The 13,035-nt window shown below is 30.6% G+C and overlaps 1 protein-coding gene across 1 annotated transcript; it reads right to left on the reverse strand.

The window, feature by feature from the left end:
• Positions 1 to 7,986: 7,986 nt before the first annotated feature.
• On the reverse strand, positions 7,987 to 8,508 carry LOC136082497 (uncharacterized). The gene has a single exon (XM_065801904.1). The coding sequence runs from the start codon at positions 8,506 to 8,508 to the stop codon at positions 7,987 to 7,989; it is 522 nt and encodes a 173-aa protein (XP_065657976.1).
• Between the last annotated feature and the right edge of the window lie 4,527 nt (positions 8,509 to 13,035).

The following is a 13,035-nucleotide window of genomic DNA, read 5'->3' on the forward strand; positions in this document are numbered from 1 at the left end:
TTCAAGAAAAAATGCAGCATTTTTTGATGTTTATATGTAGAGCAAACTCAAAGTGTTTATATTTGGGGTGTTTATATTATGGGGGTGTAATGGTAATGTTTATGTTATGGGTTAATATAGAATGGACTGGCGAGTCTATGTGGATCTCTGGTCTAAGTAATAACTTATGCGGGGTGGCGGTTCTCTCTGAATATAACATTTCTTTCAAAAAAATAAAAAGGGACACTAAAGGTAGAATTTTAAACGTCATGATAAAAATTGATGAGCACGAAATGCAGGTGCTGAATATTTACGCTCCTAATGTGCCAAGAGAAAGGCACTTTTTTTGGTGACCCTATAGACTTCTCGCAGGAAACAGTACTACCCCCGTCCTGTTGGCCGGAGATTTCAACATGGTCGAGAGCCTGCTTTTTGACACAGAAAGCACAAAAATTGTTAAATATCACAACTACTGCATTGATGAACTCGAGGTCTTCCAAGATAAGTATAACTTAGTTGATGTTTTTCGTTTTAAATTCTCCAACAAAAGAGAGTACACATGGAAAAATCAGACGGCAAAATTTAGACTCAATCGAGTCTATTGCCCTAATAAAATTGCCAAAAAAACAACTGATGACTGATGAGTTGCAGCTCATGATGTATCATCATGATGACACTAATCTTTTTTATACCCATTCCAATATAAAAACAATTTTCTTTACATTAAATCGTGAGCTGGAAAACCTAAATGACTGGTTTTAATCAAACAAACTCTCTTTGAATATCAGTAAAACTAAGTACATTTTATTTCATCATCATTCTGAATCCGATGACTTGCCTCTGCAACTTCCTCAGCTAATAATAAATAACAATATAGTAAACAGAGTTTCATCATTTAAAGTTTTAGGAATAATATTTGATGAACATCTTAATTGGAAAAACCATATTACGCTAGTTAAAAACAAAATTACTAAAACTATAGGCATTATGCAAAAAATAAAACACCTACTAGGTAAAAAATGTTTAATAGATTTATATTACTCTTTTATCCATAGCTACATAAGCTATTGTAATATTACATTGGCAAGTTTGCCGTTCAGCATTAAAAAATATATATATATATTAAGCAAAAACAAGCCAGTAGAATTATATGTAATGTTCATAAATGCGCCCACTCCAAGCCGTTACTCCGGGAAATAAAAGTTCTTAATGTCTATGAGTTAAACGTGTTCCAAAACTTATTATTAATGTTTAAATATCAAAATGACATGCTTCCAAAATTCTTTAATAACCGATTTTTAAAAATTTATCATAAATACTTAACTAGGTGCTCTATCCATAATTTTAATTTACCTAAGTCAACTCTTAAAACATCTGATTACTCAATTTCATATAAAGGGCCTCGTCTGTGGAACATAGTTCTTAATGAAAATATGAAAAGTATAACTTGTATGTATATATGTGTTTCGCCATAAAGAATTATTTTACAAAATTAGACTTTTACAAAATGTATATACACGGCTGGGGCAAGAAAAAGACAAATTCAGTCTTCTCGCCAAGCCCCTAAACTTCAATAAATTGTTTTAAAAATATGGTTAAACAGTATTTAATTGAATTAACAGACACAAACATATTTTTTTATTTTTAAATAAAAATAAAAAAAAATTTTATAATATTTCTTACTGCTTGTATTTATTTAATTTTTGCAATTTGTCGTATTCTTGTTGTAATTATGTTTTATCTTGTATTATATAACGAGTATTAGTAAATTTATATAATGAAAACTTTGTAAAAGATATTTTACGCTTACTATAGGGGCTTGGTGACAAGACTTCTGTCTTCTACGTGCTCCTGTCGTTATTGATTTTTCTTTTATTTAAATTTTATTGATAAAAATTGTACAACAAGATCGTTGTAAAATGTTTATAAATGACGAAATAAATGTTTCTAATCTAATCAAACATACACCAAAATTCTCACCAATCCCTTTCCCGACCATGAGTTCCTGACAACAACCGTCCATTCTAGTAAAGCTAGGAGAGAACCAAGATACTGGAAATTAAAATGTTGCTTTTGGCAATAGGCAAAAAATTGGACTCTTAATTCAAAATTGGGAAACAAAAGGATAGTCCTATAAGTCAATTTTAAAATGGTCGGACAACTGAAAACTATTGTTACGGCTGAATTCCAACACATATAGATAAAGGAAAGTGCAAAAACTAAAAAACACATTAAAGGGATTGAAAACGAAATCCAACTGGAGCGATAAAACGCTAACCCGAATTTAGATGGCACCAAAGAAAAACACTTTGCTCTTTTTTTGCTCTTTGCCTTCAGAATTTTTGTATAATTTAGAAAAAAGCTCAACAGCGGAACAAGTCAATTACCGAAATTCGCAAGAATGATGTCACATTGATGAGTGAACCTGATGAAATACTTGACTCCCTGGTTTCATATTATAAAAACATTAACACCAAAACAAAATTAGACAAAAAAAGACAGTCAAAACTATGTCTTGCCACACATCACTAAACATTTAAGTGATAAATATTTAAATGATAATATTTCTCCAAAAATTCAATCTCAGAGAAAATTTTGCGTCATTTATTAACACTCTATATTCAGAAGTTTCGGCATCTATTCTGAATCATGGTTTTTACTCGGTCTTCTTTCCAACGGAAAGAGGAGTCAGAAAAGACGACCCTCTCTCAGCTGCTGAACGTTTTTATCGCCGAAGTTCTTGCTTTGCTGATCAGAGCATATAACAGAATAGAGGGTTTTCAACTACCAAGAACACCGAAATCCCTTAAACTACAGCAGTACGATTCTTTTGCCAGGGACGTAAAATCTGTCCGCTTTTTTTTCGAAAAAGTAAAACTGTTTGAAAAAGCAGGTGGTTCAGTGATCAATGCCTCAAAAACCAAGGGTCTAGCTCTTGAGGATTTGATCCCAAAATTTCCCTAAAATTGGACGCCATAGATTGGAAAAATAATACCGGTTTCAAAATATTTGGTGTTACCTTTTACACCAGGCTTAGCAAAACTACCAATTTAACTGGCTAGTTGCTCTAAACAATGTAAAAAAAAACTCAAGTTTCTGGGAAAACGTACTTTGTCACTTAGGGGAAAGATTATATTGATAAATACGTTAGCAATGTCAAAAGTGTGGTTTCTGATAATCGTATTGCCCATTCCTGAATCGGTAATAGAACGTCTGCATAATGCCATTTTCGAAAACCTTGGCAAGTTCATTTATAAAACTTACTAACAAAAACCAAAACTGAAATTTTTTAAGACGAAACAATTTTCCATAAAATTGGGACAAAAAACGTCTCATTACTGCAAAACAACAATGGAAATATTAGGCGAAAACAGGTCCTTATTTAACATTCCCCTAAAATGAACAAAAAAGTTTTTACTTAGTAGTGGTAAAAAATAAAAAAAACAGTCGTGCCAGCAGAACTTTTCTGGAACAGTTCAATAAAAACAACAATGTTGCGGACCCAAATTTTGAAAAAAAAAACTTTACCTCTCAATCATGCGGACCCACACAAAATATCCTCTTTCGTTTTTTACACAACAGTTTACCTTCTGCGGCCGCGCTAGCCAAAATCACAAGGCAACAGATCGTTAAAAGTAACAAATGCAATGTATCTTTTTAGTAGGATTTTGGGGTAAAATCGTGAAGCAATAAGGGTGTTTTGAATTAAGATGAAGCATTCATTTCTATGGAAATACATATAAAAGATTCTAAGAATGCTCAACAACTTGTTGATTGTTGAAAACCTCCAAATGCGTCCAAATGCGTCCAATAGTTCTCAAGTTTAAAACTAACATAAAAGCTATAAAACTAAAAAAGTTTAAACATAATTTTATTAGCAGTATCATATATTATTGGTATATAAAAATAGTAGAAAATATTTACAAGCTCTTCGGGAGAATAAACATAAATCACATTCCAGATCAGGAGAACAATTTTTTTATAACCAATTGTATTGTTTCAGCGAAAACTTTTCCTTACTAATTAAAATGGTTTAATTAGTAATAAAAAGTTTTGAAAAAAAAATATGCTCATTCATATTAGACTGCTACAGCATACATACTTACATGGCTGAAATAATAATATTGCAATTGCTGTGTACGCATATATACACACAATTAAAGTTACACGGAACAGTTAAACGAAGCTAGCTCATATAGCTGCAGTAATACAGCAACGAAAAATAATGCACTGTGTTAACTACGATAATTGCTGGTCTAGTTTATTTTTGAACTGTCAATAGTAGAGGCATTGACAACATCATCTGGTAAAGCATTCCAAGTATCCGCAATCCAATTCTTAAAAAAATTAAATCAAACTCATCAAAAATCCAATTATTAAAAAAATTAAATCGAAAACTAAAACAATTAATCGAATATTTCGCAAAATTAACTGTTGTTAATTTTGCGCCGAATGCACTTGCGATGACCATAGATGGGAGGAATGAATATTGGTTCAGTATGCCAGTTGATTTAATCAGTTCTGTTTTACATTTTGCATTTTAGGATAAAGTCACCTCGTTTGCTTCTATCACTTAATAAAGTTAGTCCAAGATTAGCACATCTTGTCTTGTTATCAAGGTGCTTTAATTTATGAGGTATTTTTGTGGCACGACGTTGTACTTTTTCAATTTCAGTAATGTTTGTTTTCAGATTAGGACACCAGGCTGTCACACGATATTCTAGACGTGTACGTAAGTTGTATCGAGATTTTTTCAGAGTACTATAAATTTGGTAACAAATGTATGCTTTAACATACCTAAGATTTTACTAGCTTCAGCAGTGAACGCTTGATTATTGTACTTTAGATAATCAGAAAGTTGAATACCAAGGTCTTTTTCCTATCTTGTTGTATCTAACCGGATTCTTTTGATCCCGCTATTGGAGTTGTTATCATTGATGAAATAGATGCGAGAGACAGATCTAGATTGGTTGAAAGGGTTGTTTAAGGACACATAATCTTTAAAGAATACTAAACAAGAGAAGCAATTAATCCAATTTAAGACATTGCCTTTAATCCCATATAAGTCAAGCTTTATTAGTAACGTATTGTGAGGAACTTTGTAAAATACCTTTGTAAAATCAAAAAATAGGACATTAACAGGTAACTTTTGTGATGCACTATAGGTCAAAATATCCATAGTTTTAAGTAAACTTGTTATGCAATATTTTTTGCTGACAAATCCGTATTGACATTGGGAAAGAAGATCGTTTGATATAAATTGATGCACAACCTTATCTTTAACCATTATTTTACAAGGTACAAAAGTAATTGAAATCCGTTTGTAGTTTGTTAGGTCAGCTCTGGAGTTAGGTCAGTAATGGATTTGAGTTAGCAACAAGCCATGATTTGGTACAATTGCTTGTTCCATTGACATTTGGAAAGTTATGGCAATATGGAAAATGGAATGACAAATGTCGTTCAAAATAAGAAATCGTATTTTGTCAGAGCCTGAAGCAAGTCGGAGCCTGAAGCAAGTCATTACTCTTTCCTGTGAAATAAAACTTTAAATTTTTAGAAATTGCCTGCCTCATGCAGCTAATTATTGGGTCTGATGAGTACAAAAGTTCATAAAATATATTATAGTTTGTTTTCGAACAACTGCATTTACATATGATGTTTTCACGTAAACATTTAAAACCCTTGTTTTGTGTTTTCTGTGCCTCTTCAGAGAGCATGCCAATAAACGAGGCCACTTTTTTCACAACCTCATATCTATGTAGTAATACCTTGTGCAAATTTGTGGTAATTAATACCATGGGTAGCTCTGCACAAACGAATGATGACAATGTGGGCAAAATGACATGCAACTTTTTCATTTTCAGCAGTAATACATCCAACTTTAAAATTTCAGCCACAACATTTTCAGATTATTAAGAAAAACAGCGAGCTGTATTTCAATCATTGGGTGTCCCAGAACCATCAGATGTGGGCAATCAATAATAATCCAAGACGATTTTTAAAAGAGTCTTGAATTCTTTTTTTTGTTGTTGTCAGGAATAATTTTTTTCTGTGCTACGCGCCTTCCACTTCTGATTATTCAATTTGTAGGCAAATTTATACACAGTATTTCATTGTTCTAATCCATGCATGTAATGATGACAAGCCACACACTGCACAGGATAGTGATGCATTGGTTTTGGCTGATAGTATTGCCTTGTATATGGACTGCCCAGTACTAACACAGTTAACCCACAATCTAAAAAAATAGCCTAACCTTTTGTGGAAAAATATGGTGTAGCTACTGAGCAAGACCCATTTGACTCTTGGTCAAACGCTTTTAACATTAGACCAAGAAGTTCTTCATCTTTTGGCCTGCTTTCTTGCTTTAAATGATGATTATCAGATAAGATTAGGTCTTCTGATGTTCTTAATTTTTTTTTAATATGCACACATTTTACAATTTTATCCTTAAGTTCTTATAAATACATATAATTACAATCTGACTGAGGCAAGTAGAAGCTCATTCGTGAAATAAAGAAAAATAAAATTTTACAAGTTATAGTGCTATACAAAAAAGTGAAATTAAAAAGGTTTAAAAAAAGATTTAAAGTTTGCAAAAAAAAAAAAATCTTTAAAAAAAAAATTTTTTAAATCGGTACATACCGTAAAAACCCCTAATTCCGGATGGTTTAGGAGTTAAATTGTCATAACTAGCTCAATATATAGAATTTTAAAATAATTTTTTTAAATAAATAAACTTCATAACAAGACAAATCAAACGATATAAAAAATATTATTTTTGCAAATTAAATCTTTTATTTTATTTTTAAAAAATAATGTTTTTATCCGGAATTAGGTGTTTATGTCCCTAATTCCGGATGCGTATAAAATACAGAAAAACACATACACAAATAATACTAACTTTAAAATAATTATTTTAATCCTTTAAAAAAATGAAATCGTTTAATAAAAAAAGCACATATATTATTTTATACACATTCGTTACAAATAAATTCCATGGTTGGACGATAATCAAAGACACATTCAATGCATGACCAATTTAAACACTGCTCACACGCAAGCCATTGGTTATCTAAGTTATTTGTGCAATTAATTTCGCAAGAATAACATAGAAGATCATCAGATACTAAAATGTTATTTGAAGCTTGAGGAAAATGAGGGTCTTCTAATTGATCTTTATACCTTTTTTACCTGGTATTTTAGACGACTGACTTTGTCTCAACTTTTTTTTTCTTCTCTTTTCTATGCATTTTTCGCTTTTTGAGTAGTAGTGGAAATCTTTTTTTGTTCTCTAGTAAATTTCTTTGCAGCTTGTTCATCTAATTTTTGTTTTTTTGATGCTTGTTCAGCTTCATCGTAAGCTATGGCATCCGCCGAAGTCATATTATAATTAGGTGGTCGCTTTATTCTCTCACTTTTTTGAACTTTTTTATTTAGAGTTGGTGTCAATTGATCTCGAAGCATATTTAACACTGATTTGTTTATATCTTTGCCCACTTGTTGAACAGCATTATTCAAAGTAGCAAAGCTGTTAAGCAAAAATTCACGATTTGACATTCTTGACGGTGTGTTAGGTGTATTGGTAGCATTTCCCATAACTAATGAACTAGATACTGTTGAAGAATCAAACAAATTTTCAATATTGTTGTTTTCGATAGCTTGAAACACAGCACCAAAGGAAGTTTTTTTAAAAGAAATTTGCGAACGATCGAGCGGAAATATACCAGTATTTTTGAAACCACTCCGTGCATTTTCAGGTTTAAACCCACCATTTTGGATGAGATCCTTAAACATGGCCGGAAAATGTCGATTAGTCAGGCTTTGAAAGTGATTTTTAGTCAAATAACTTTCGACAATTCTCTTCTATGCGCCTTTTACTGTTTTAAAAACGCCAACATCTAGTGGCTGTAAGAAATGGCTGGTATGAGCCGGCAAACGCCAAAGTAAAATAGAATTTTCTAAAGCTTTTATATGTGAAGCATATAAAAGCTTTAGAAAAGCTTTTTATAAGCTCATACGTGAAGCATGGCCATCAAGTATTAGAACTTTAAATCCTGAAAGTTTCTTTGCGTGATGCAAAAAAACTGTTTTATACCACGACAAAAAATGTTCGGATTCCATCCAGCCTGAACTACTACTGTTATAATAAACATTCTGGGCACCGCCTTTGCACCAGTCTTTCATAACATGTTTGCCTTTATAAATTATTTGATGAGGTAAATAATTACCGAATGCGTCACAACAAGTCAAGATTGTCGTCATTTGCTTTTCATTCGATGGTGCTAGCTTTTTAAGGTTATTTGTTCCTTTTCTACAAATAATTTTGGCTTTGCCTTGATCAAATTGCAAACCAGACTCATCACAGTTAAATATTTGAAACGGCTTATCGCCTAAATTATGTTCATTATATGCTACTGCTAATTGCTCAAACCAATTGTCAATTATAGCTGGTTGTGTGGCCACAGCTCTAATAGTTTGCATACCGCTTACTTTTCTTGGGCAAAATTCTTTAAGATATTTATTCATGAAACCGGAGTACCATTTTTACGGTATACGTATACATTTTCAATACAATATTTAATATATATTTATATATATTTTAAAAATATTTTAAAGAGATTTAGAACTCAAGAGTTCAAAGACTCAAAGATTCAAAAACATTTAAAAGATTTAAAACATTTTGAAGACTTGAATTCATCTGCATATATTTTTTATACAAAATTAAAACAGACAAACAAAAACAACAAGAAAAATATATCATAAATTAAAATTCTTTTTTAAAAAAAAAAACGAAGAGTGTATGTATTGTTTAAATTTGGTAAGTGGTTTTTTATAGTTCTTTTAAATATATCAATAGATTTTATTTTTTTCATATTTACGTCAAAAACCGAGTTCCACAAGCGTGGTCCTAAATATAATTGAGAAGTCAGATTTTTTTAATGATGTTATTGGAATGTAGTAATTACTTATTGAGTGTCTTGTTTCATGTTTATGATTAATTAGAGATAAATTTTTGTAAAAATATTTTGGAATTATTTCATGTTAAAGTTTATACATAAATAACAAGTTTTGGTAGATATTTAGTTCGTATATGTTTAGAGCATTTATATCCTTGAGTAACGGCTCGGTACTTTCTTACCTATCTGCGCCCAAAACTAATCAACTTGCTTGCTTTTTTTTTTCTGAATATGTTTTAGGAAAGTACATAATATCCAGAGTCTTTGAAAATTTATTCTCGACTAACTTTATTTGGCCTTTCCAATTTAAATGTTCACCAAAAATTATTCCAAGTATTTTCATTGAAAAAACCTTTTTTTTTTTCTTTCTATTTAATTCATGTCTATTTTACAACTATAATGTATTTACAAGTAACCAATTAAGATTGGCGGTAAAGTTATACAAATATAAATCATAAATATAAAGTTCGAAATATACGAAGTAAATAAAAACATAGTTGCATACAACTCCGAGACATGATTAAAATAAATACCAATTACAACAGTATAATAACGTGCACCTAAAAATAATCCAAGAAGTATTTCTCTACATTATTCCAATTAAAATAAAAAATACAATAAATAAAAATAAATCTGCTGAGTTTTTGGAGGAGTGTTTAGATGTTTCACTATAAGTTTATTTATCGCATTTCAAAATAATATTGATGTATAAATATGATAAAAACGAAGTTTGTGTAAGATTGATAAAAAGAATTACTTATTTGTAGTTATAGGAAGCTCGCAAAAGACTTAAGTAAGTCTTGTCATCGAGTACTTTTTTCAGAGACGTGTAATACACATAAAAAATCAGTTGCACACGAAGTATATATGTATGTGTTACATATATACCTTGTTATTAATACTATTTTTTAAATCGATTTGTATTAAAAGTTAAGTTACATTTATTTATTTTTTTATTCAAATTTAAAAAAGTTCCTTATAGTTGTTTAATTTAATTAATGTAGTTTTTAGCTTTATTTTCAGAGAGTGTTTTTATTACTTTAATTTAGGTGCCCCAAGAAGACCTAACGGTCTTGTCACAGAGCACCGCGGATGTGCATCTAACCAGAAAGTTCACGCCTCCTTCCTTACCGTGACGCGAAAATATGTCCAAGCCTCGTTTCGAACCTGGATCTCTTGCTTATAAAGCAAGCGCTCTAACCACTGCGCCACGGCCGCACAGTGGGGTCCACGATAAACAATGTAAATTTGATTAAATTTCTGTGTCAAAATGAATAATTTAAAGAATTTTTTTTTCTTATTTCGATTTTGTTGTTAGATTTGAGTAGAAAAAGAGCTATTAAAAACGGTAGGGTATAAATTAATTTTCTATAAATATACAAAACATAAAAACTTAAATGTTAGGACTCCAAATAAATTTAATAATCTTATTTCAGTAAAAAATAGGTTTTGTATGTGTAAGACGATCAGGATTGTTAATTATGCGGATCGCATGGTTTTGACGACGATAAAGAGGTTTTAACTTTTTACATGACTCCCCTTAGCAGTGTTAGCATAAATTATGTAACTGTGGAGTAACAAAGTTGGCTTTAGCAATTTTTATTAAAGTAGTTACTAGCTTTATATAGAATCCTAATGTTTTTTGAAACTTTAGTAGATACATAATTAATGTGTTAATTCCAGGAGATATTTTCATCGATATAAACGCCTAAGAATTTTGTAACGGAATCATTTTTTATTTCAGTTTCGTCAATATAATTTTGATCAACAATTTTGCATATTGAAGTACAACTCAAACAAAAATTTAAATTTATGATTGCCGTAATCGAGAACTCAAAGAAAAAATTCTCTTTTAAGGATCACTTCTTTGACCTTTGCAAAATATGTGAACCCGTCTACGTTCAGACTATTAAAAATTGCACTTTTCCAAACTAAAAAACCTCTAGTTAATGATGTTTTCAAATTTTCAAAATTAGGTACCTGAGTTGGCCTTCTATTTTCCCTTCCTGTAAGAAATGCTTCTGCTGAAAGAAAGTTAAGTCAATTAAAATTCAAAAAGAACCCGTTATCAGTTATGATAATTTCGAGTCTATTGCGAATGAAACATTGGTTTTAAAAAATAATTCCACTATCCACTACATTAAAATGCCGGAAAACTATTTGAAAAGTATTGCGAAAGTTAATGATTTATAGTGATTGTAAGAGACTGCTTTAGATTTGAACTATTACCTGAAAATATAATTTTGCTTAAAGTGTTATTTTATTTTGACATTTAAGTTTTTGCGTCGTTAGGCGTCAACGGTAACCATGAGCGAGACTAGGTTTTGTCAAACCGAGACAAGAACGAGACGAGAAGTTAGTAATTCTCGTGAGACCGAGAACAAGACGAGACGAGAAATTTAACAATTTTTGAAAACAAATTTATTGAAATCCAAGTAAAAAAAAAAAAATGTAAACATGGTTATGACAAATAGACAAAAATGACATTTGTCAAATGTAAACAACTTTTTCAAATATTAATTCAGAATTTTTTTGCCAAACTTTTCCAACAAGACAATGTTTTCTCTGATTAAGATAATTTGTTCTACTTTTTCTGGGTGTAAGTTGTGTCTGGATGATCGGACGACATTTCCACCTGAGCTAAAAACTCTCTCTGATTTAGTTGAACTTGCTGGAATGGCTAAAATTTGTCTAGCTAATGAAGAGAGTTCTGGCAATGTATTTGAATGCAATTTCCACCAATCAAGAATCGGAAAGTCTTTTTTGGCCTCAGGGAGATATTCATACTGGCACATTTCGCTCAAAATAGGATTCAGTTCAGATGTTAGCTCTTGTGTTTCAAGTCTGACGTTTAACTTGCGCTTCGGTTTTGAATTAGGGGACAAATCTGCTGAAAGGACTCTGGCAACAGGTTGGCACTCAACATTATCCTTAACCTGTGAGGCTAACCATTCTTTTGTTGTTTAAAATTTTTTGAAGAGCTTCAAGTGAAGTCCCTTTAAAGCAGGATTTATGTAGTTTGCTGCAGCACTCAATAAGTTTCCAGTGTGACAAAGAGGAAATCTTTTCTCAATGCAGCTTTTCAAGTTTTTTGCATACAAGACACCGTAGCCATTTTTTCCATCCGTCTCAATAAATTGATCAATTTTGTCATGGATTAAATAAAGAGAATCGGCGACAGTGTTAAAGATTAAATTTGACTTCTACAAAAAAGAACATTTTAATTAAAAATTTAACATGCTTGATTTTACTCTTAGAACGTAAATTTTGGTTGGTATTTAATCGAAGATTGTTTTTTAAGAAAATGTTGGTGTAAAAATCATAAATATATTTTAAGCAGTAAGTAATAACATTATAAACATAAATATTATTACTTGAAACGGTTTCAGTTTTGACATATCTTGGACATTCTTGGACATATCTAGGACATTCAGGAACAGATTTTCTCGTTTATTTAAGTAACTGATTGCGTTAGATGCGTAGTTTTTATTATTTTTTTAACTATTAAATAAATCTAGTCAACAAACATTAAAGACAATATTTTATAAACTTTAAATACAGTGATTTACTTTATAGAATACTCCGCAACGCTTTTAAGAGAAAACCAAAGTTTTTTGGAGAATACCCAAGTTCACATTGACATGTGCATCAGATATATCAATAAACACTCGAGGAGTAAACTTTTTTTTTGTTAAAACCATCAGTTTTTAGGCCGATTAATCGGCCCTTTACAAAAAACAAATTTTTTATCGAAAGAAATTTGTTTTTTGTAAAATGATTATAGGTTCTGTTACAAACTATAAGTATAAATATATAAAGTCGAATTAGTAATATTGTTAAATAAATTGGCATGTTAAATGTTTTATAACTGTTTTTTTGTGATTGTGAAAGTGAATTTCACTCAATATTTTTAAATAAAATAATTTATTAAGTTTTACATTAACATTTAATAAGTTTAATAACGTTTTATCGAGTAGAGATTCAGGGTATGTGACCCAGTTGATCCGCCCTCAAATGTCTATTAACAAGCTTTAAAATATTACCAAAAGTTATTCGTTATTATCATTATTACTTTTTAATCAAAGTAATTAAAAAA

The sequence above is a fragment of the Hydra vulgaris genome, chromosome 07 (assembly GCF_038396675.1).
Source record: "Hydra vulgaris chromosome 07, alternate assembly HydraT2T_AEP".
In the NCBI taxonomy this organism is placed as follows: domain Eukaryota; kingdom Metazoa; phylum Cnidaria; class Hydrozoa; order Anthoathecata; family Hydridae; genus Hydra; species Hydra vulgaris.

Bases quoted from the DNA above. Each gene is read 5' to 3' on its own strand.
- LOC136082497 (XM_065801904.1), bottom strand. From the start codon at position 8,508: ATGAATAAATATCTTAAAGAATTTTGCCCAAGAAAAGTAAGCGGTATG.